Source organism: Mandrillus leucophaeus, unplaced genomic scaffold (genome assembly GCF_000951045.1).
Source record: "Mandrillus leucophaeus isolate KB7577 unplaced genomic scaffold, Mleu.le_1.0 Scaffold3, whole genome shotgun sequence".
In the NCBI taxonomy this organism is placed as follows: domain Eukaryota; kingdom Metazoa; phylum Chordata; class Mammalia; order Primates; family Cercopithecidae; genus Mandrillus; species Mandrillus leucophaeus.
Window position 1 is genome coordinate 16,060,763 of NW_012103142.1, and position 26,232 is coordinate 16,086,994.

General features: G+C 36.7%; 1 protein-coding gene across 1 annotated transcript in view; it reads right to left on the reverse strand.

Annotated features, from left to right (window-relative positions):
• The window catches only part of PTCHD4 (patched domain containing 4), a 209,945-nt gene that overhangs the window by 143,398 nt on the left and 40,315 nt on the right, over positions 1 to 26,232 (reverse strand). The window contains exon 2 of the mRNA XM_011986881.1: positions 2,995 to 3,475. Within this exon, the coding sequence (XP_011842271.1) occupies positions 2,995 to 3,475 (481 nt within the window). The remainder of the gene's footprint in view (positions 1 to 2,994; positions 3,476 to 26,232) is intronic.

The window sequence follows — 26,232 nt, forward strand, 5'->3', positions numbered from 1 at the left end:
GGAGTGTTCCTTTTATTTCACCAGTTCTCAATCTTGGCCTCTTTTCTACTACAATCATTTTAAAAATAAAACAAAACACAACAAAACAAATGCCCCCTTCATGGAGCAAAAATCTTGAAGTATATGTTCTTAGGTCTTTCGGTGGTGTGTTTTCAGAAATAGCAGAAATGTTCGCTTCAGAAGATTTTAAGGACTTGCATTGCAGAAACACTTCAGAGGGACTGTTAAGCAGTCTTCCTAAAGTCTGCACCTACACTGTCCAGGGTTCATGGATGAATATAAAGGTCACTGGGAGAGGCGCAAAGTGTGTGTTGAAGGGTCTAGACTTTTCCCTCACGGTGGCTTTTAGCATTCCAGTTATTTGTTTAAGGAATGGAAATACCTGTCAGGCTTTGTAGAGTCTAGGTTACAATCCAGCATCAGTAGAGGTAGTTTTTCTCTTTATTTGTATGGAATATGTAATTGTATATTTTTCTGGTAAATCATTTCATGACCTAATTAGTTTTAGAAAGCAGTTTTAGAAAGGAACCCTCGAGATCAGGCGCGGTGGCTCAAGCCTATAATCCCAGGGCTTTGGGAGGCCGAGACGGGCGGATCACGAGGTCAGGAGGTCAAGACCATCCTGGCTAACACGGTGAAACTCCGTCTCTACTAAAAAACACAAAAAACTAGCCGGCCGAGGTGGCGGGCGTCTGTAGTCCCAGCTACTCGGGAGGCTGAGGCAGGAGAACGGCGTAAACCCGGGAGGCGGAGCTTGCAGTGAGCTGAGATCTGGCCACTGCACTCCAGCCTGGGCGACTGAGCGAGACTCCGTCTCAAAAAAAAAAAAAAGAAAGGAACCCTCGAAAGCAGTAAGGTGTCCAATTTGTTAACCTCCAATGAAGTATGTTTCATTTGTAAATCATGCTGTATGGTTCTTATAAATCTTATTATTTCAAGCGATGAGACTTAATTCAAAAAAATGTAGCAAGTGTAAATGGTTCAAATCTAGACGCATCTTTGTCATTGGTGACAAGAATTTTTTATAGAATATGTTCTTTGGGAAAAAGAAAGATACTATTTCTTAACAACATTAATATGTATTTAGAGCTGATACGCAAAATCCAGGAAGCCTCAATTTCCTGAAGCCAAGGACTGTTTTGTAGTCACCAGTGAATCCACTGCACTTAAAACATCAGGTTAAAGAGTAAAACTTGTCGATATTTATTTAGCATTTACTACAGGCTATGAGTATTTAATTAAATACTGTTACATTTTTCAAACCTAGTTTTTGAAAATGATATCATTATACTCCCCATTTTATATGAGAAGTAACTGAGGTTTAAGAAGATAAACTGGCTGGGCGCGGTGGCTTACGCCTGTAATCCCAGCACTTTGGGAGGCTGGGGTGGGTGGATTACCTGAGATCAGGAGTTTGAGATCAGCCTGGTCAACATAGTGACACCTCGTTTCTTCTAAAAATACAAAAAATTAGCCAGGAGCGGTGGTCGACACCTGTAATCCCAGCTACTCAGGAGGCTGAGGCAAGAGAATCGCTTGAATCCGGGAGTCAGAGGTTGCAGTGAGTTGAGATCATGCCACTGCACTCCAGCCTGGGAGACAGAGCAAGACTCCATCTCAAAAAAAAACAAAAAACAAAAAACAAAAAAACTAACAACTTGACATCTTAACATGGCCACAATGATATTGAGTGTATAGATAAATAAGTTAGACCCCAGCATCTATCATATAAACACACTTCATATTTTCATTCTCAAAATCGTTTGCTAAGGTCGAAAAAGAAAGGGCCTACGTCACCTAGAAGACTTTCTGACCACATGCCTGCATCTTTTAAAATTTGCTAATAAAGCTATAATTCAGAACTGATTTTGACCTGGAGAGTGAGAAACAATTATTTTGTTTAAGGAATGAAAACACTTCTCTGGCTTCATAGAACCTATGTTACAATCCAGCATCAGGAGAGGTAGCTCTTCTCTTTATTGGTATGGAATATGTAATTTTCTATTTTCCTGATAAATCTTTCCATCACCTAATTAGTTCACCAGCAATTTTAGCAAAAGCCCTAGCAAGCCCTAAGGTGTCTAATATGAAGACTGTCTTGCTCATGTCAGTTCACCACCAATAAACTCTTTGTAGCTTATTCTCTAAATCGCAACACATAGGGAATTACATCACACCTGATGTGTAGAACCCTCTTGCTGTACCAATAGCTATCACCATCATCATCTCTTTTCTGAAAAGACACATCAATCTTGTTGCTAAGCACGTACTTGCCTTTATTCCGATTTGATCTTCTCTTTGAAGGAATAGGCACACACACACACACACACACACCACCTACACTATTTTCTAGACAATTTATGTACAGCTGGTGGAAAACTTACAAGATGAGATAATCTTGACTAAGGCTATTCATTAATTCTTTTCACCAAAGATGAAAAATGTTAGAGGATATATCTAAGTGGCAGCAGGAAGGTTTTAGTTTATATAGAGGGAGGGGAATGGAGTATACTCTGTGCAGAAACTTTGAAATAAATTAATAAACAAAGCTTATTTAAGTTCTTTGAGATTAGGACACATCATTGGTTCTCAAAATTTTCATCTCATGATATTCACTTTTCACTCCCATTAACTTGAGAATGGCCATGAATATGGACCACAAAATTTTGCTCAAAGTAGGTTTTGGATCTCCTTAACTCTGTCTCTCGTAATCCCTGACCTGTTATTTTTGAGGGATCTGAGTAGAGAATTCCAATGTTGTATAACTTAAAAACATTTGACAGCATTAAATTAAATGAGAAGATGGTTCAGTCATCCCATAATTTCACAAAAGGCCCAATAAGGTGAAATAGACACAACCCCAAGTAAAATTTTACATAACGACATAGACACACCAATGCAAAATTAAAACAGATTTCCACCTGAGAATTCAAGAAATATACTACCTTGCCCCAAACCGGTAAGAATCCGATTACCACAAGGATGGATAGTTACCCATGGCGAAGAACGGGATTCCCAGCAGGGTGGAGTTATACTTTCCATCGGTGATGAAGAAGATCCCTGCTGCCGTGATGATGGAGATGCATACTGTGAGCACCCCCAGGAGGCCCAGGAAGGGCTTACTGCGCAAGCAGTCCTTCATGGAGCTGGAGAGGGTGGCTGTGGTCAGGATCAGCACGAGGCTTACCAGGACCTTACTTCTGGCCAGGATGCTGGTCTTATGAAAGTCTCTCCAGAGGCTAAAGGATGCTAAAGAGTAGAGTTGGAGGTCTTGATGCTCCTCCTGGAGCTTCCTCATAAGCTTACAGAACTCATTCTCCCACTTCTCCCCTATGAGGTCTTGGGTGGCAGAGCCATAGGTCTGGAGGTAGTAGGTGATTTGAATGGCTCTGGCTGACTTGACCCGCTGGTCTTTGCTGTTTGGCACTTCCACTACCCCGCCCAGTTGGTGTCCAATAAAACTGTTCCTCCCATCCTTGAAAACAGAAAAAGAAGAGACTTCAATTACCAAACGGATTTACATTCCAGGGAATAGATTCTTACTCTAAGTGAAAGGAGTACAAGGAAGGCAGAGATAGGTGCTAGTAATTGTGAAACTGATGTGGGTGGAGAGGCAAGTTAGAATTTTGTATTCAACATTTGGAGCTACATGGGATACCATGCATGATGATCAAGGACAGAAAATATGCAAAAGTATTACAAAGCTACAGAAGACTTGCCACATGCATAGAAAAATGTAGATAAATATTTTGATCTCACTCGTATCCCAATTCCCAACATTTCCTTTGGTAACAATCCATTACAACTCCTTCATACAGGATCAAGCTTTATGATTCAGTTTCAGCCAAAAGTAAAGCTTGCCATGAACTAATAATATTTCAAAAGTTAAGATAATTATCTGTTCTGTAAACACACTAATCTTTCCAGGGTTCGTTCATATACCTATGCCAACACTCATACAAATACACACAAACATGAATATTCTTATATGTTCATTATATTCTGGGAATATAATTGCATACTGAAGAGCAGTACAAAAATATTGTTTCTTACAACTAATTTAATGGCATTGAAATATTTCCTAAATATGATGTGAACACCTATTCACACATTACAATGCTCCCTCCAACACCTGCCTCAGACATAGGTTGACCTTTTCTTATTGATGACAGTAGACAAATCCCCTAAATGAGACTGATAAGAATTTCAGATCGAGTTGCCAAAAATCAATTCCTTTCCAGAGTTTGAGATGAGGTAGAGAAGCCAAGATCATGAGAGTAGGAAATTGCTAAGAGAAGCAATCACTCCTCTTTAAGGCACATGCATGTGGCCAAAGAGTTACTAAAACAGGTTGAGAACAGTAATTATCATCCAGTGTTCCCCAACATGAAGAATGAAATCTTGAAGAGCTGTCAACAAATTATCATTAATTTGGAAAGTTTATTATTGCCACAACTATCATTTATTTCAGTGGCAATGGTTCTCAGAATACTGAAGCTGGTAGCAGGTTGCATGAAGAAGTATAGCATTGAAAGTATGCTCAAGTACCAGGTGAGAGGCAGGCACTAAGGTACGTTTATGTTACAAGTAGACTGTGTGTCAACTGAACTTGCCAAGGCATTTATCTAACAAGGATATAAAGGGGTAAAATCAGGAGAAGAAACAGTTCTTCCTAGAGTGGGTAGGGCAGAAGACAACAAACTCAATAGTGTGATAACTCTGGTTTTTCACAGAACTCAGAGGTATTATGTACTCTAGCAGACACATGTCTTAATTCTTGTGGACTTGTTTAGCTCAGGCACTTATATCTAAGGCACTTGTTTGTATTTGCATTTTTAACATGCGACAAAGCAACCCTAATACTTGAGAGTGTGTTGTAAACACAAAAAGTTTACAATATTTACAGAAAGTAAAAATGCTGTTAGTAGGGTCACCAGGAATTCCAAGTGAGGAATTTCTTTTTTTTTTTTTTTTTCCTTTAATTATTCTTTAAGCTCTGGGGTACATGTGCAGAACTTGCAGGTTTGTTACATAGGTATACACGCGCCATGTAGTTTGCTGCACCCGTAAACCCATCATCTACATTAGGTATGTCTCCTAATGCTATCCATCTCCTAGCCCACCACCCACCGACAGGCCCTGGTTTGTGATGTTCCCCTCCCTGTGTCCATGTGTTCTTGTTGTTCAACTCCCACTTATGGGTGAGTGTTTGGTTTTCCATTCCTGTGTTAGTTTGCTGAGAACAATGGTTTCCAGCTTCATCCAAGGGACATGAACTTATCCATTTTTATGGCTGCATCGTATTCCAGGGTGTATATGTGCCACATTTTCTTTATTCAGTCCATTATGGATAGGCATTTGGGCTGGTTCCAAGTCTTTGCTATTGTGAACAGTCCTGCAATAAACATACGTGTGCATGTGTCTTTACAGCAAAATGATTTATAATCCTTTGGGTATATACCCAGTAATGGGATTGCTGGGTCGAGTGGTATTTCTGGTTCTAGATCTTTGCAGAATCGCCACACTGTCTTCCACAATGGTTGAACTAATTTACACTCCCACCAACAGTGTAAAAGCATTCTTATTTCTCCACATCCTCTCCAGCACCTGTTGTTTCCTGACTTTTTAATGATCGCCATTCTAGCTGGCGTGAGATGGTATCTCATTGTGGTTTTGATTTGCATTTCTCTAATGACCAGTGATGATGAGGTTTTTTTCATATGTTTGTTGGCCTCATTAAATGTCTCCTTTTGAGAAGTGCCTGCTCATATCCTTTGCCCACTTTTTGATGGTTTTTTTTTCTTGTAAATTTGATTAAGTTCCTTATAGATTCTGGATATTAGTCCTTTGTCAGGTAGATAGATTGCAAAAATTTTCTCCCATTCTGTAGGTTGCCTGTTCACTATGATGATAGTTTCTTTTGCTGTGCAAAAGCCCTTTAGTTTAATTAGATCCCATTTGTCAATTTTGGCTTTTGTTGCCATTGCTTTTGGTGTTTGAGTCATGAGGTCTTTGCCCATGCCTACGTCCTGAATGGTATTGCCTAGGTTTTCTTCTAGGGTTTTTGATGTTTTTATGCCTTACATTTAAGTCTAATCCATCTTGAGTTAATTTTTGTATAAGATGTAAGGAAGGGGTCCAATTTCAGTTTTCTGCATATGGCTAGCCAGTTTTCCCAACACCATTTATTAAATAGGGAATTCTTTCTCCATTACTTGTTTTTGTCAGGTTTGTCAGAGATCAGATGGTTGTAGATGTGTGTCATTATTTCTGAGGCCTCTGTTCTGTTCTATTGGTCTATATATCTGTTTTGGTATCAGTACTATGGTGTTTTGGTTACTGTAGCCTGTAGTATAGTTTGAAGTCAGGTAGCGTAATGTCTCCAGCTTTGTTCTTTTTGCTTAGGTTTGTCTTGGCTATACGGGCTCTTTTTTGGCTCCATATGAAATTTAAAGCAGTTTTTTTTCCAATTCTGTGAAGAAAGTCAGTGGTAGCTTGATGGGAATAGCATTGAATCTATAAATTACTTTGGGCAGTTTGGCCATTTTCACAATATTGATTCTTCCTATCCATGAGCATGGAATGTTTTTCCATTTGTTTGTGTTCTCTCTTATTTCCTTGAGCAGTGATTTGTAGTTCTTCTTGAAGAGAACTTTTTGCCCACTTTTTGATGGGGTCCTGTACATCCCTTGTAAGTTGGATTCCTAGGTATTTTATTCTTTTTTGTAGCCATTGTGAATGGGAGTTCACTCCTGATTTGGCTCTCTATTATTGGTGTATAGGAACGCTTGTGATTTTTGCACATTGATTTTTGTATCCTGAGACTTTGCTGAAGTTGCTTATCAGTTTAAGGAGATTTGGGACTGAGACAGTGGGATTTTCTAAATATACAATCATGTCATCTGCAAACAGAGACAATTTGATTTCCTCTCTTCCTATTTGAATACGCTTTATTTCTTTCTCTTGCCTGATTGCCCTGGCAAGAACTTCTAATACTATGTTGAATAGGAGTGGTGAAAGAGGGCATCCTTATCTTGTGCCACTTTTCAAAGGGAATACTTCTAGTTTTTGCCCATTCAGTATGATGTTGGCTGTGGATTTGTCATAAATAGCTCTTATTCTTTTGAGATACGTTCCATCAGTACCTAGTTTTTGAGAGTTTTTAGCATGAAAGAGTGTTTAATTTTACTGAAGACCTTTTCTGCATCTATTGAGATAATCATGTGGTTTTTGTCATTGGTTCTGTTTATGTGATGGATTACATTTATTGATTTACATATGTTGAATTAGCCTTGCATCCCAGGGATGAAGCTGACTTGATCATGGTACATAAGCTTTTTGATGTGCTGCTGGATTTGGTTTGGCAGTATTTTATTGAGGATTTTAACATTGATGTTCATCAAGGATATTGGCCTGAAATTTCCCCTTTTTTGCTGTGTCTCTGCCAGGTTTTGATATCAGGGTGATTCTGGCCTCATAAAATGAATTAGAGAGGAGTCCCTCTTTTTCTATTGTTTGGAATTGTTTCAGAAGGAATGGTACCAGCTCCTCTTTGTAACTCTGGTAGAATTCGGCTGTGTATCATCAGTCTGGTCCTGAGCTTTTTAGTTGTTGTTGTTGGTAGGCTCTTAATTACTCCCTCAATTTCTGAACAAGAAACGAATTTTATAATCACTCCACTTTCTCCCTACATAATAAATGAATGCAATTATTCCATTTATTTCAATGTGACCAACTCTAAAGGAACAATCCAATAAGAATTTGATTTTTTTTCTCAGAATGTCTCCCATTTCCATGTAATCTTTATAATTTTCCCATCTTTTTCCTTTTGGAATCAAATGGAAATTTTGGCTGTGGTTCCCAAGGCTCTCTCTTGATTAAATGTCATGGGCTATTACCATGAGCTGCAAGTAGAAAGGTAGGCATGCTTTGAGAAATAAGGCGGGGATCTTATCCCAGAACTGAGAAATTGTGGAAAATTTCTACTCTTTCAGTTGACTCTAATTGCTCCCCAGTTAGGCTCATTTATTTTTGTTTTAAGCTTGGTATAATTTTTAGTTCCACCCTTGTTTCTACACCTTTGAAATCCCACTTTGATGTGGACTTGTACTTCTGATTATTTGAAAGAGGCAGTTTTTTAAAAGCATTATCTATTTACTTAAGAATGTGCAGCTATCTGTCTTTACTTATTTCTATCATCAAAAAGATTTCTTAGAGATCTTTAGCAGCAACAAAATGATTTATTCATCTCTGGGGGCTCATTTGGAGATTACAGTGAATAAAAGAGGTGCTGATAATGTATCTGGACAAAAAACAAAATTTTAAAGAAAGCTAGTATCATCGGTTTCTAAACAACAGATCTTCAATGAGTTTGGCTAGCTGCTAACCCCTCTTTTGAAGTTGTCTAATTCCCATTTTTACAAAAAACAGTTTATAAAAGGTACACTTCTATCCCTCTTTTTCTATTATTTTAAAATTAATATAACAGATAGAATGAATTTCTTACTCATATTTTTCTCCATGCATCAGAACAAAATAAATAAGGTTTTCGGCTGTTCTGGAATTGAAAGCTCCATTAAAAGGTCCACATTTTGTACCTGCAGTTGGCCCAAAAATCCAACTAATTTAGTTCTGAGAAATACACTTTTGTACATTATTTGTATGGGAAAACTATACTATTTTGTAAGGGATTATAGAAAAGTTTATTCGCTTCCCAAACTAACCAACTCATAGATGCTTCTATGTAGGAAAGACAAAGAATGAATGTAAGAAATATTGTAATTATCCTGCGGACAGAACTTCCTTGAAGTTATAAGATGACTACAAGTAATAAGGAAAGAACACTTAAACAGGAATCATGTGAACTGAGTTGCAGTGTGCAGCTCACATTAATGGGAAAACTTCCTTAGTTCATGGCTAATTCATTAGCTCATGGCTAGTTTATTTGGTTTTCTTATCTATAAAATGAGCAACTATGAGTATATAAACATATGTTTACATAATAATTAAGTAATTTTCAGCTCTATTTTTCTATGAAATACAACGTATAAAGTTTCACTGAAGATGCCTGGATGTCAGAAAGGATATCATTATAACTAATAGAGTCATTAATGGATTATTTATATAATTGATAAAGATCTTACTTTTTACATGATGAAGCCCTTTTGTTTAATAGATGAGCAAACCTAGAAGCTCAGAGAAGGTAAACCTACTAAAGTGATGATTCCAAGGTTGAAACTCAGATCTTCTGAGTCCAAGTCCAGTCCTTTCTAGAATCTTAGGGGAGCGATTTCAGGGAAGCCAGTTTGGCTCCTGGTCCCCATGAAATGTTCTTTATGATTAAAACTTATTTCACTTGTAGACCCCATTCTCCAATGTCGTCCTTTCCACTAAAGCAACTGCCTAGCAATAACACCTACTCGTATACTGATTCAACTTCTTCTTTTCCCCAAAAACCTCCTACAAAAATTCTGAAATTCCTTTAAGTGTAGAAATCACCTTTATGTCCCAATAAAGACAAGTAAGAATATGACAAGATGCTAACATGCTATTTTCAATGCTCTCCTATGTGAGTGCTTCACTGAACTGACATCATTAAGAGTACACAACTTTGGTTCCTAGCTCATATCCCTGTGTCCACTGCTGTTCTTCAATCTACCCTCCACACGGAAGCCAGACTCTACTTGTACAATTCAAAATGAGACAGCATCATCCCTACACCTAAAACCCTCCCCTGGCTTCCGCTTGCACTAGGAATACAACAAATGCCTCTTGCCTTGCTTGAAAGGCCCTGCTTAGCCCATTTCTAGAGGACTCCTCAGACCTATCTCCTATCACCCTTCTCATGAACTCGGCTCCAATTATATATTTTTTTACCTTTCCTCCTAATCCTTGCCAAGTTAATTTCCACCTTATGACCATTGCATCAGCTGTCCCCTCTGCCTGAAACGCTTTCTTCTGCCAGGACTACTTCCTGGTCACAGAGGACTTAGCTTCAGAGAAACTATTTGACCCACAAGACCTAAACCAGCCTTTCCCTGCAATCATTCTATTGCATAGACCTTTTTATCTTCTTCCTACTATTTGAAATGATCTTATTTTGTCATTTAATTGCTCCTTTCTGTGTCATCTGCTAGAACGTGTGCTTGTTGAAAGCTGACACCTTTCCTGTTTTGTTCACTGATAATTTCCTTGTGCCTAGAAAAAGCCTAATATATAATAAACATTCCATAATATTTATTAGCTGAGTAAATTCACTTTAAGATGTATATAACTAATTATAGGTTACTTTTTAGAGGCTACTTTATTAAGACCAGGACAAGTAAGAGACAGATCTAAGTGCCTGAGAATAGTAGGAACTCAAATGAAAAGAGACGTATGTAGAAATTTGAGGCTGATACAGAAAAGAAACAACAACATCCCTTTTTCAATCTGCTTATTCTAGTACAGCATTTCCCCCAAATATGTTTCTTTTTCATTTTCACTGTACACCAAGCATGTGCAGTAAGCTGGTCAACAGACAGGGGGACTTAAGGAGTGCAAGCAAAAAGAATTTGCATGTATCATAGCCCACAGGCAAAAGCCAGCATAAGATGCTCAGGGACCTGAAGGGAGTAATAGGATTTGAGGCTACAGAGGGCAGCAGGGCCTCTTCAGTAAAGGCCATGAAAGCCTTATTAAGGAGTTGGACTTAATTATCCTTCAAAACAAATCCATTGATGGGTCTTAAGGAAGCAAATGACATGATTTACTTTCAAAAGTTCTCACTCTCATCGGACTGTGGAAAATGATGTAGGAAGTAAATGTGACTCTAAAGCAAAGAGCTCAGTTAGGACGTCCCTGCAGTATTTCAGGTTCTTGATGCAGCACAAGAAAACGTCAGCTGAGGCAGTTTCTAGTAGGTAAATTGTTCCAAGGTGAATCATTGGAATTACAGGTCATGATGCTATCTCATGGTCACAAAGCATCTCATCACATTGTGTCTCCAGCAGCACTAATGCTGAAGAGAAAAAAAAATCTTGGGTTCGAAAGCTCTTTTTTAGTTTCAGGTTACTATTCTGTAGCTTTAAAAATTACTCCCACTCAATGCAGAGCTTTCAATAGCTCTAGAGTAGAAAACTAAACTCTCAGAGAGAAGATTAAAAAATTATTAAAGTGATAAGAGAGGATGGAGACATTAATGTTACAGACAATAGTGCAGAGAAAAAAATTACTTGATGATGGTTTGAAATTACAGGGGAGAAAGTACAATATTTGTTCCTTCTATATACTAGGTTGGCATTCAGACACTTTCTGTGACTGCAAGATAATTTGACAGCACAGCTCTTGTCCAAGACAATTGCAATTCAGATTTCATTGATTTTTCCATGAGGCAAACACTGCAAAGTTATTGGAAAGTTTTAGATGGTTAGTTGTCTCTTATCACTGAAAAGAAAGTCTTCCTGTGTTTAGTAGATGGTGACATTTCCAAAGGAATGATATTGTTTCTTTTTTAATCAGATTTTTCCTCATATTTATTTTCTAACTTACATATCTTTGTTTTATTACCAGGGTCAAGTATATACACAAACTAGGATTAAATGAAAATGTTGGTTATCTTTATTTTCCACACCAGAACTTCATATTTAGTAGAAATGAGAAAAAATGAGAAATACCTAGTTTGTACAAGATATTTAATTTTTAAAAGAAGAATCAAAAGTCATTCTCAAATTGAAGGCTTTAAAGCATTAAAATGCTCTAAATAAGTAGTAAATTCCATTTATTTTGTCACATTAGTAAGCTAAGAAAAGGCCATGGTGTAGTTCACATGTTTTTCAAAGAAGAAAATTAAAAAAAACAAGATTTCTGTGTTGCTGAAATAAAATAAAAATTCTAACCATCCAGAATATAAAATAAATTTAAAAGAGAACTCTAGCATATCAATTCACTGGGACTTGGTTGGAAATTTTTAACACATGTGGCAGAATCAGTTCTAAGACATAAGAATTCTATTCGCATTATCTTAGGCAACTCTTCCAATCACTCTATGAAGAAGTGTTATACTGCAGTAGCCTCAAGTCACCAATAAGGACACTGAGACCAAGAGAGAGGATACAATGAAAGAAATATTATACTGCTACTAAGTAGTACAGCCAATCACCTGATTTGTGTGTCTGACTCCACATTCTTAACACAACTGTCCATGTATTTGGATAATTTATATATATATTATACATATAAATGGCAGATACTGCAATATAATGGTTATGTACACAGATCCAAGAGTCCACTGCCTTGCCTAGAGTCCCAAACTCAACACTGACAAGATGTGCAAGGGTCATAAGCTCACTCTGTGTCAGTTTTATTATTGGTTAAAATAAGAATTATATAGGCATTAGAAACTGAATATGTGGATATATAATAAGTATTTAGAATAGTGCTCAGAAACAGTTGGCTATTATTTCAATTAATATATGTTATAAATAAAATGCTTGAATAATACTGTTTCTTCACTTATGCATCTAAGATTATTCCACATTTTCCAGTAAATGTTTGTAATATGGTGGGAAGAAAACAGGGCACAGGACCAAGACACCTGGTTTCAAGTTCCAGTTCTGCTACTATACAGCCGGGTGACAGAGGACATGCTGTTTGGCTTTTCTGAATGCCAGCGCCCTCATCTCCAAAATAAAAAGTGTGGCTTATATTATCTCTAAAGGTCTTATCTGCCCTATAGTTAATGATTCATTGGTGGTAAAGCCGTAAGACACTACATAGTATGCTGCAGAAATCTGTACCAAGAGAAAAAAATAAAAATAAAAAGGAAGGGAAAACACACACTGACCAGTGTTCATTTCCATAGAAACAAGAAGCATTTTATCTTCTTGTAAAGCTAGACCAAGTCATGTGTTTACCCTTTCTTTGAGTAATCTCTGGAGAGAATTCTTCTCAAATGGAGAAGGATAAGGAATTTGCTCTAATTTACCTAGATGTAAATCACCTCTGTAGCCCGGATGAATTAATTTATTTCTTAGAGAGTAAAATTCATTTTATCTCCAGATGTCTACTAGTATTCTCTCTGCTGTTTGCTTATCAAATACTAGTTCAAATAGGTTTTAATTTCTCTCTTATGTAAAGTCTTTGCACAAAGCTATTAACAATGTGCAGAAGTAGTTAACATCTGCATTAAATGTGAGCCATGTAAAAATAACCTTTGTTTCTCTGTAACTTATATTAGTGATTCTATTCCAAAAGTTTCCATAAAAAGCAATATTACTATTATTACATGAATGAGGCTTTCACAAAGAGATCACAGCGATTCTTAAAAGCAAGCATTCCAATATCAAACAACACTTAGCTCTGATGTTGACCTACATAAGAGAAGTTGGCCACCACTAACGCAGGAGCATTTGAGGAAAGCAGCAAATCCCTATGTATAGTGTCCCCCTTCAGTAAAAGATTAAAAGTCCTGCCATTATTGCCTTTCTTCTGGACTAAGAAATTCTCTTCTAAAGAGGCTCTAGTTTACAACCAGAGGCTATAGGACTATGACATCTGGAACATGAGCACCTTTGACTGGAAAAGTAGATCAGACTGACAAACTACGGAGGTAAAACTCAGAGTAGAGCTCAAAACATCCTCATGGAAACAAGAAAGTTAGGGAAGATAAGAACCTTTGGCATTGTAGGTACCTTCATAGGGCACCAGTGTGTGAATATGTGGGGGTACCCAAGGATGTGACACACAGCACAGGTGGAAAGAGGCAAGGAAAGAGGCAATTGCTTATTCATTAAAGAAAGATTCAGTGAGCACATGCTCTGTGCCAGACCGCTTTGAGGACAGAGTGGTGGACAGCTACAGGGCCTGTCTTGAAAGGGCCTATGGTGTGGGGTCAGGGAAAGAAGTAAGCGGGCAGGCATTTTTAAAAAATATAAGTACTGTGTCAGTGATTAACATAAGATGCAAAGAGAGCACCGAGGAGGAATCACCTAACTTGGTACTAAGGGGGCTTTCTAAAGAAGGTGTTATCTTAGCTGAGTCCTGAAGCGTAAGTATCAATCATCTGAGTAAAGCTGGAAGATTTGGTTGGCGGACATGGAAAGAAAGGGTCTTCTAAGCAGAAGAAACAGCATACGCGAAGGTCTAGATCTGACCTTTGTGTAAGTAAGCATGTTGTATTCCTGAGACTTAGAGAATTACTGGAATATATAACGAAGAGGGGTAAGAGAAGAGTGATTTCTCAGAGATGGACACTGGTAGTGAAGATTGTGAAATTTGCTTATTCCAAAGCTCTCTTTCGCTGCAATGTGAGAAATGAACTCCAGATGTGCCTTGAGGATGGATATGAGCACTAGAGATATGGCATGGTATATGTATATTTTTTCCTTCCTTACAGCTTTGTCTAAGGCAAGAATTACCTAACTGATTATGGGAGGATTAGAAAAGAGGATTTTTAGATCTTACGGAATGCACACTATTCTGAAAATAAATTTTTCCCACACCTGGGCTTTTTCCAAAGAACCACCACTTCTGGAGTGCTGAGAGATTCTTGGAAAAAATTTTCTTTCTAAAATTATCAAAGTTGTTAAAAGTGATCTACTCATTCTAATGATTCTCATAAATTCAATCAATTAAAACAAATGTTAGGTTGCTGCAAAAGTAATTGTGGTTTTTGCTACTTTTGTTGGCAAAAACCACAATTACTTTTGCACCTAACTAATAATACACGTACTGAATATCTGGGAAAGTGCATTGCTATCCTGCATGTCAAAACCAAGATAAAGACAAATAAAGGGAAGATAAAGTTTTTTTCTTTGAAGAGGTTATATTTTTGTTTAGAGACAAAGCACGTAAATAAAATTCCAAGAGAATAAAGCAGCATGGAGACTTACAATACAGAGGGCATTACTGAAGAGTGAAGATACGTGCTGGGGCTCCAAAACTATACACACTACAGCATGATCTCCACTATGTAACAATAACAATAAATATTCAAAGGAAATACATTGGCTTGTTTCTGGTATAGGATTATGGGCCAGTTCTGATTTCTTTGTTAGGTTATTTTATACTATCTTTAAAAAATTTGATTGACTCACCAAAAAAATAATAAAAAGTGTGTTGAGAAAACTGAACAAAGGGTAAATTGGAATGGGAGGCATGACTTAGATATTATGTCCAGTCAAATTTCACTTAGGCAATGGGAGAGGAAGAAGGATCAAGAATCAGGATTTCCTTATGCCCAGGCTCAAGTTCTAAGCAATCTGTCTAACTGAACTTGAGTTGTTTTTGATATAGGATTATAGGTCATTTCTGATTTCTTGGTTAGGTTATTTTGTACTGTCTTTTTTAAAAAATTTATTTTTAAAAATAGTATAAAATCTGTATTTTCTTTAGTATAGATAGTATACTATCCATACTACAGTAGAAACAAGTTTTTCTGCTTCATGAAAGACTGTGGTTTTGCCCATTGAGACAAGTAAAAGATAGTATTTTGCTTGAAGCTAAAAGTGAATACCAACAGATTCCTGGCTGCTAATGGTAGGGAAAAGTGCTAACACACACTTAACTCCTGAACTGATCTGGCCTTGCACTTGGCTAAATGGTGCTTTCTTTTCAAAGAAAAGATCATGGGGACCTTGTTGGCTCAATATCACTCTCCTTGTATTGAAATTGACTTCTGCACTGGCCCACAGGAGGTTCTTTTTAATCTTTTCCTTTGTAGCTTTCCATCTCATACATTTGTTTTCTTTAATTTCAAATCAAAGGCCAAATCATTTGACCAACCAAACAATAATTATTTTTTGAGTATTTGCTATGCATAAAGTATCATGCTAAGTGAAAGCTAGTTTATTTTTTTTTCTTGGATTATACAGATAGTTGTAATTGCAGAAGTCTAGAATATGAAGTTGAATACAACTTCTAGGAAATACGCCATTGATTTATGTAGTTTGGAAACAGTATTGTCATATATGAAGCCCATTTTTCTAATTTCTATTTTGCTTTGCTGTCTAAGGTTGTATCAAATTTTTATTCTCAAAGAAACATCTTCTGATAACTAATGCATATTGTCTTTTACTATTGTTCTCTGTGTATCTTTTTTATCTCTCCAACTAGACTTCTAAGTTCACTGAAGATAGGGAATGAAGGTGTCACCTTTCTGAAGCCAAAAGAAACAAATATGGGGCACACATCTCAAGGAAATGTACAAGAATGAACATAAGAAAGAATGTGAGATCAATAATGTAGCTTTTTTTTACATTTGGGAGTGAAGTTAGTTGTGTCTTAATCTTTTGATAAAACGAAAGTGACACCCTTGTATCTTTACTGAATATGATTTAGATTTTAATATCTCATTGTTTTCATATGTGAAAAATCCTCCCTCCCTCTTTCTTGTTCTCCTTTCTCTCTCTCCTCTTCTTTCCCCTCTCCCTCCCTCTCTTTCTCTCTCTAACCCTTTCTCTCTGTTTTCCTCCTCTTTCCTCACCCATCTCTCTCCTTCCTTTATTTGAAAGATAACTACTTCAAAGCCACAGTGAGGGATAATTATTGAATAATGTCAGTAAAATACTAGATAAAGAATATAACACTTGCTTAAGTCCATTTTATCTTTGCTAAATTACCTTTTATTTTTAATCCCCAAAAGGACAGACATGCTTTGAAAATACAGTGTGTGATATACATTCTAATGAGGTCCATACAATTGTTCCTTACTACAACCAAGATATTCAGCTTCACAGATATTAAAATAATTGAAAGTCTTTTAATAAAGCCAAGAAAGTAAGTACTCTCCTATCTTCCACTCCATGTGGAAGTTAAATATTACTTTTCTCAGAATAGGAGATGAGGGTGCAACAGCTCACTTTTGCAAGCGTGTTAACATTTTCTGGGCTGATGTGATTATTTTAGTCAAGTGCATAGCCTAGTCTTTGTATTAAATTCCATACTCTTGGATACCTAGGAAGGGAGCACCTCAATGCCTTTGGAAGGTAAATTAAATTTTGTTTTTAAATTTGTAAGGTACCTGAATGAAAAATTAACTCAAAAGCAAAGTGTATGTGTTTCACCTGATAATTTAACTTATCACAAAAAATTAATCAAAAATCATTATATACTTAGAAAATAATTCTTCGGCCGCTGCACTCCAGCATGGGCGACAGAGCGAGACTCCGTCTCAAAAAAAAAAAAAAAAGAAAATAATTCTTTGTTTTTAATTTCTTGAAAGGAAAAAAAAGCATTGCCTTTCTGGTTGTCTTAAGGCTAATATTAAAGTTAGCTTGCATTCCACTTACAAATACTTGCCTGTTGTAGGAGAGAAGTGACCCAATCAAGCTAAATATGTTGTAAGCAAGGAAATAAGTCAGCAGCACATTAAACTATGTTGACTATGCTTGGACCAGCTTTAATAAGGAAGGTAAAATTTCATGCCATTTCATTTTTTGAATGAGATCAATCATGGATGACTTCTTTACATGTGTTTTTAGTTTTATACTTTTGTGAGATTTTTAAATTAATAATGTTCACAAGTTAAAATCTTTCATTTGATCATATACTACCATTTTTGTTTTGAAAATATGATAACCTTAATAAGTCTAGTGCTAGTAAGTTACGATGAGCAAAGAAAATATGACTGATAACCCCAAAAGACTTTGACAATTGATTTACTTAAATTTTTATGCAATAGAGACAAATATTAAGATAGTCTCCTTATAATGAAAGCAGTCATCACTTGTGAATCTGGTATTCAAAATTAGGCCAATTTTAATGAAGACAACTTGCATTCCAGCCCTGCGGAGTTTAACTGCCACCATTACATAAACATGAATGCTGCTTCTTGCGATCACATATAAATATCCCTCCTAGCTGTATCCATTCTGATATCGCCTACCTCCTATTTCATGGGGTTTGGAGACAAGACTTCCAATGGAAATTGCACTCTTCTTTTAGGTTGGTTTTAATTTTCTTCTGAATGTTCCCAAATAGGGCCTAGTCTCAGCAGCTCAGTTTCTCATAATTTAGCAATCAAGATTTTTTCTTCATGAATAACTACCCTTTTTAAAAAAGGTCAAAACTTTACCATAGAGAATGCTCCCAAAACTGTTCTTACAAAGTGTTAAGAAATAGACTGAGATCTCTTCAGAGGTCTTCAGAGGAAAGACCCACAGTTCATGCTAGGGTCATATAACCTGGTTACCATAGCAATGATGGCAAAACCACCTTGGCATCACAGGCAACATGGCTTGCAATAGTGGTTTGGTTTTAACGTTCAGAGAACTTGAGTTTGCATGCTGACTTGGGCACTTACTACTGCTGTGACCTTGGAAAATTACTTAGATTCTCTTAGCCTCTTTCTTCAGCTATAAAATGGGACTGTCTAACTCATAAGCTTTATTATAAGAATTACGTTTGATGATATTTGATGAGAGATAGCATCCCATCTGTTATTTTGTAGGGCTCCATCAACAGTTATTACCTAATTACAAAATTATGGTTGAATGATTCACTGAACTTAAATAAAATAAATAAAACAAATCATGGCTCTTGACACGTACAACATTCTATCAACCCTCAGCTTACATTACAAATATAGAAAGTGTCCAGGACTCTCTAAGTAAAGTGTATTTAGCTAAAATGAACAAAAGATTCCAACTGTGTCTGTTCCAGTCCAGGAGGTCCACTTTCTATACAATCTAGAACTTGCTCCTAGGTCAACACAGGTTTGAAAGGCAGACTGCGTCTGGTATTTTTAGGAGAAACCTAAAAGAGTCGGTTCAATTTTTCTTCTAATATACTTCAAATGACCACCTAGACATAGGCTTTCTTTACTCTGGAAAACAATTCCTTGTGAAGGCAAATTTGCTGGGACAACTGAGCTCACAGAATTTACCCTCCTTCACTGTAGGCATTCTACGATCCCTTGGGACTTAGAGTCAGGCTTCGTGTGTGAGCACTGCCGTCTGCTTTTGTTTCAGGCACAAAACAGATGGGACTTCTGGATGGGACACGCTCCATAGTGGAAAGAGTGCCTGCAGCTTTGTGGCATTCTTTGAGGGCAAGATTGCGAGATGAAAGTAAGAACCAAACCTCCTAATTCCACAGTACAGAAGTTTCTCCATTGAAGGATCCTTCTATAATTAAAAGCATCTGGTGCAGGAATGAAGGAGCTTCTCAAAGCTTCTCTATTTTATCATCTATCTGTACATTTCATATATAAAATGGTAGTATGCAAAAGTCAGATGTGATCCTACACTCACATGGTTTCATTTTGTTTTTGCTGCCCCATTCTTTGACCACTCTACTGGATTGCCAGAGAAATATAATTTCATCAAAACAATTTGCAGCAAACTTTAACTTTAATATCTATGTTTCAATGCAGTATTTCATTCTTGCTATAGATATTAAACATTCTTTATAATACACTGTAACATGTCACAGGCATCACTGATGTTTGCTCAAGAACGGGAAGAACACTGTGTCTAGTGCAGTATTAAGATAAAATCAATGTATTTCATCTTTCATGGATAGAAGCTATCTTAATTAAAATGACATGATAATGTTAAAGGGACAAGAAAAAAATACACAGTGGGAAATGCAAATACAATAAAAGGTACATATAGACTTTGCTCCCAATTTAACACACTTGAGAAAAAACTGATTTTTGACAGCACCTGTTATAAACAAAGCTACAGGCACAAAAATATAAAAATTTGGTCCATTGTTCTTAAAAATATTGCCTGTCACTCTCCCTTACTGCAACGCAGATTAATTTCCTATAAATTTGCAAGTAGTCAGAGAATTCAAAGTGACTATGTCACACCATATGAATAAGGGCAAAGACTCTCTTCTTTAGAGAGATTATGTAAAGAAAACAATCTAACATTCTTCACTTACATGAAAGTACTTTGTGGAAGAATAATTAACTTGGTAAGTGGGTGTCTGCTTTGACTGAAAGATCAGGGCTATTTGAAGCAATAGCCCTGTAATTTGTTACATAAGCAGGTATTTAGGATAAGTCTTTTCAAATGCGTATTGCTGTGTCAATGCATTGTTAAAAATACCAATAATAACATACACACCCCCAAAATAATACCTTCTCAGAACTGGAGCTGGCAGTTGCCTGGACCTCATTGGAGCTGTTTGCAAGAAAATACTGAGAGAGGTTCTGAAGGAATGGAATGGCAGTCAGGGACAGGGCTACTCAATTGGAAAAAGAAAGAGATCTTCCTCGTTTTAAAGGGCAATGACGCCTACCATTCTCTCCAACAGCAATTTGAACATGACCTCACAGCTATTGCTCATCCAGAACAGACAATAAGTATGAACCTGAGGGAGACATTAGAAAGGTCTCGTGTATCACCCTAAGGAATTTGGCATAGTGACCACTGAAAATCTTTACAACTGTCTGATGAGATACGTGTGTCAGAAGTTCTTTCTGGTAGCGAGCTTCTTTTGAAAGAAACCTCCTGGGCTGGAAAGTCTTCCTGGCTTCTTGATCTGAGTGGGAATTAGTCCCTGACTCCCTGGGCTAGAAGTCTTTCTTCCTGACTGGCTGTGAGGTTTCTTTGTTCTTTATATTTGATACTGGTTTCCTCATGGGAACTTCTCAGTCCGCTGAAGCCTTTCGTCTCAAATCTTTACTATATGTTTTGGCAACTTTGTCCATCTCCTTCCTGTTAACATGATTTTGCAGGGGACAACTGGGAACGTCAGTGGCCTCTTTGGGGAACTTCAGATCTCTTGGGAGTCATTCTTCTATGTCCTCTCCCTTCCCATTAACTTCTCTCCTCACCCTTCCTCTTACCACCTTCTGTATGTCCCCTTCAAACCCATCTCTGCCTCCACTCCTCTGCCAATTCCTGCCAGACCTTTCCCTTCACACTTCGGTTCCTTAGCTCCCTACATTCACTGGGGCTTTCGGTCCCCAAGCTCCACTGGAAGCTCTCAAGGAATTCAGGGTCTCTCAAAAACAACCACCTGAGACTGAAAAAGTAAACCATCTAATTGGAAATAGATTGGATCTTTCATCTACTCAGATGGGCTTTGGAGACACCCAGACAGCTGCTAGATGTACCCTCAGCCTAAAAGGTAGTCCATAGCCTCCACAAGATTACATATCAGGGCAAATGAAAATATCAAAAATCTTGATGAATACTGGTAAAAGCTTTCACTCTTATTGAGTACATAACCTCAATTTGTCCCTTTTTTTTGGTAAGAAACACAATTCAGATAAAAATCTAAAGTGGAGAAAAGATGAGAGCCAACTATTTTCTACAAACCAGTAAGTTTTGTATTACTGTGTTGTACATATTCCTGGCTAAAATTTTTGAATGAAAGTGATACGATTTTTGTTTACATCTGTCTATATGTTTATGTATGTTTATATGTGTGTATGTATACATGTTATGTATATGTAATATTTTTCTTCTATATATAGATAACATTATGACATTAATTAATAGAATCCCTTAAGAAAGTTCTATTCAAATTGGCTAAGAAATAAGTAAGTGCATATATAAATTAAATTAAATATTCCTCAAACTTCCAGACATATGAAAACTCACCCAAATGTTTTTCCAGTTCATATGACTTTGGTAAAACATTGATAAATAAGATTAACTTAATATTATTGGTTTAATGAAAACATTACATCTTCTAAATTGTCAGTATTACTATAACATAAACATACATTTTTATTCTGTTTGGGTTTACTAGGCAAATAAGGTTAAAAATAGATAACAGGAAAATAACTTGAGATGATGGGTAGCTTTGTGTAAAGTTATAATACGTCTACTTTAAAATAGTTTCCAAAACCTCTTTGGTAACTTTCAACTGTAGAGTTATGCTAAGTTAAGTAATAGATGTTTATTATAAATCTAGATCATTCCTAACATAAACTACTGGAACATTCATTATTGAATATAAATTAAAGTTCATAAACTTTGGGCACCTTGTTTTCGTATTGCATAGATAAGATAAATATATTTGGCTCTGTTGGTAAACATGAGGTAAACATGAGGAATTGTACTATGAAGAAGTGTATGACTATGAGAAACTTGCAATGGTATATTAATAACATTTGCTAATTTGCTATAGACTCCTAGTACGGGAAAGACAATTCACAATTGTCTACTTCCTCATTTTCTCTCAATACATGTAATCAAAACTACCAGAAATAATAAGGGTGAAGGAAAGTAACTGTATATAAAAAGCAGGCAAGGAAACTAGGATGTGTTTTTTTCTGTTCTGGTTTTTTGTTTTGTTTTGAGACAGTCTCACTCTATGGCCCAGGCTGGGATACAGTGGTGCGGTCTCTGCTCACTAGAACCCCAGCCCCCCAGGTTCAAGTGATTCTCATGCCTTAGCCTCCCCAGTAGCTGAGATTACAGATGCACACTACTATACCTGGTTAATTTTTGTAATTTTTTGTAGAGACAGGGTTTCGCATTGTTAGTCAGGCTGGTCTCGAATGCCTAGCCTCAAGTGATCTGCCCATCTCGGCCTCCCAAAGTGCTGAGATTACAGGCATGAGTCATCATGATTGGCCTAGGATATGGGTTTTTTTTTTATGAGAAAATAAATGAGGTATGAAAGATTTGATTTGGCTAAGGTTAAAGGAGAGTAATTTTGCTTTAAAGTAGAATGACTGGTTGTTCAAGAATAATAAAGAGGAAAAATATAGGACAAAAATTGAGTGGATATAAAAAAGTTGTAGAAGGTCTGTGGAAAAGAAATCTTGAAAAAGGAATTTATGTGTGATCAAGCTGGCTAAAATTTAAATGGATTCATTTATGTTTAAAGAAAGAAAAAAATTTTAAAGACAATATCTAAAGTGCACTGGTGCAAAACTACCACTTGTTTTTTTCTCTAATTAACCGAGTATTTTTGGATTTTTTTTGGTCTGTTCTTAATAAGAAATTAAAGGGCTTTTTTTTTTACCCTTTAAATAATCTTCCTATAAAACAAAGATTTTGTGTCTTAGCAAAATAATTTCCTGTGCTTTATGTCAACCTTTATCATGTTCTTGATTATTTAAGATAACCCAAATATTGTTTCATAGTAATCTGACAACTTACCTAATCAAATATTTAAGGTTTTTGACATTTTTGATAAACTTTCCAAAAATTAAATTCTAAATGAAGTTCTTTTTTGCCTCAAACTAACTTTGAGATTTCTCAGGTGGCCCCCAGAAAATCTCAAAGGATTTGCTCTTTCACTCTGTAAAATGAGATATTAAAAATAATTCAGTTTACTTGTTATAATAAATTATATGGGAAGCACTGTCAAATAAGAATAAAGCTAAATCTTCTTTATATGATGTTTGTATGAGTGCATGTTATTAATAAGTGTTCCAGAAGTTATATGAAATTCCTATAAACTTGATACATGCTGGTATAATACTATCAGTCATAATTCCAGTTATTATTTTAAACACTACACGCCACAGAAATAACCAAATTTCCTTATCAATAAACTCTCATCAGATTCTTTACCTGAACAATTTTAAATCTGTGGTCACTACAGATAGTTTTTTACTTTGATTTTTCTCTGAAAGCATTTGTAATCAATTCTAAGCCAAATGCTTCATCTTCAAAGAGATTTATAAAAAAACTCTGACATATACAGTACTATGAAAGATAAATCTCTGATAACTTTGAGACCATGCCACTGAAGTGAGAAAAAATTTCCACAACTAATGAAAAAAACTGATGGATTGATAAAATTGCTAGCCCAAGATCAAGCAGAACAAAAATTCATCATACGAAACTGAAAGAACTGATGAGGATGATTATAATTTCTATGACTTTTCTGCTGGAAATTTTGTTGTTTTTAAATGTTTAATTTTCTAGATTTAAATAATCCCTTTCTTTTCTCTTACGTTTCTATAATTTGTAGCCATTTATTAAAGTATGCCTTTGAGAAAAAAGGTGAAACGATTGCTTTTTCTCCCTATCTGATCTTTCCAGAATTCAGAAAGTCTTATTGAGTGCCCTTATTTTTCATGGCAATATAGTTATTTGCATAAGTTCAAGCAGAATCTGTTTTTCTGGACATAACTGGAAACACTGATTACATTACCAAGGTTTTGACTAGAATATCGTACTTGAAAATGATGCATAAAATCAGACATGACCACAGAGTTTTAAGAAACTAAGGTTGACTTTATGAAGCTAATGCTTACAATATCCCTTGAAAAGCCAAGGTACTTGGCTTACAGGGTTCCAGCATTACAAGTGAGTAAGGAATGTTACTTTCCGGTAGGCTTAAGAAAGTCAGAACGGCCGGGCGCGGTGGCTCAAGCCTGTAATCCCAGCACTTTGGGAGGCCGAGACGGGCGGATCACGAGGTCAGGAGATCGAGACCATCCTGGCTAACACGGTGAAACCCCGTCTCTACTAAAAATACAAGAAAATTAGCCGGGCGAGGTGGTGGGCGCCTGTAGTCCCAGCTACTCGGGAGGCTGAGGCAGGAGAATGGCGTGAACCCGGGGGGGCGGAGCTTGCAGTGAGCCGAGATCGCGCCACTGCACTCCAGCCTGGGGCACAGAGCAAGACTCCGTCTCAAAAAAAAAAAAAAGAAAGTCAGAACATCTTGGAGTCCTCAGGAAGAGAAGTCACCTATAGGCACTACAAGTGAAATCTGGCTTGGCTTTCTGTCCTTGAGAGGATTTTAATGTCTGATCTGAGATCCCTTATGAATAGTACCCACCAAGCAAACTAAAAATAAATAAATAAGAAAAAAAGGTTTATGTAGTCAATGACCATTTATTCTGGATTTATGTAAATAATCAGGCCATGTTTAATGAGACAAGATATATTTTGCACATACATTAGTCTCACTATAATTTATCATATTTGATAGAAACAAGGGTGACTAAAGAGAGAAAAATTATGTTTCAATGGAAAATTTAGCACCCTTTTGCGGGTATTAAATTTTAGTCCTGTTTACTGTCTTTAAGGTTTTGTTATTTACCTGCAAACAGGACTAGATTCTGAATTCTACTTTTCTTGAATATCTGGCTACAACTCTTGAAACTAACTTTCCAATTTTTCTCCTACCTTCCTGACTTAGCACCACTAAAAATGAAAAAGCTCTTTTCCAGGATTTTGCAAGCTGAAGCTGGATTACTTGATATAAACTCCAAGTCAATCACCATCACAAATCATGTGTAGGCAACTTTCATGTCTGCTGCTGTGTAGGCCACTCAGAACATTCACCAGAATACCCAGTAACATCACTGAACAATTCAAACTGCAAGTCAGAAAATTTCTCAGGTTGTCACTGCCATCCTCACTCCATCATCCTCCACCATCTAATAAAATAGGTTTTTCTTTAACAAGATAAAAACTGCAGTGATACCAACCTAACATCTAGAAATCTTCTCTACTGACTGCCCTCTGAACTCAGAAACTGGGTTTCTAACTATTAACCTTTGGTTTTCTTTATTTTCATAGAAATATCCCTAATTAAATGGCTGACTCCTTGTACCATCCAGCAAATATTCTCTATTACAAAGTCCCCACAGGTGACTCAGAAAGTCTTTAATGGATAAGATGATCTGACAACAATAATGGACTTATGTTGTTCCAAGGAAAGGAGAATGTCTCTTTTCCTGAACAAAAGGGGAAACTGACAAAGGTTCTTTGCTCAGGGAAACTTTAGTCAGGCTCTTGAACCTTCTCCTAGGCTAGTTTGTGCACTTCTTTGTAAAATTCAATTTTAGCAAGACCCTTACACTACCCCTCCATTTCCCGCCCCTTGATATCTAGTCTAATTCTAATCACATCTGGTTTCTCTTCTGCCACCATTCACCAGATAATATCTAATCGTCCTAGTTTGCCCTCAGCAAGAATCCTATCAGATCAGTTTAGCCAGAAGTCCCCTTATCCCTATTTTGCCTGTTAGTAATTTTTCATCCACTGACCCACAGCCTGCTCCTTGACTGTAAATTACCTTCTGCCCATGCTGTATTCAACGTTGGGCCCAATCTCTCTCCCCCATTGTAAGACCCCACTGCAGTGGTCCCTGCACCTATCATAATAGTGCCCCTCTGAGTAAAGAATAATTACTTTCTTTAACAAGTGTTAAGAATAATTTTTTCATTAACAGGATAAAAACAGCATAGGTATCAGCTTACAGACCGTGGCTAAAGCCATACCTGTTCAGAGAGAATGAAAAATGTGAGAATAGAAGCCGTGGGGAGAATCCATAGGAATAGGGAAAACACAATCAGGAAAATTCAGGGAGGCAAACAGTACT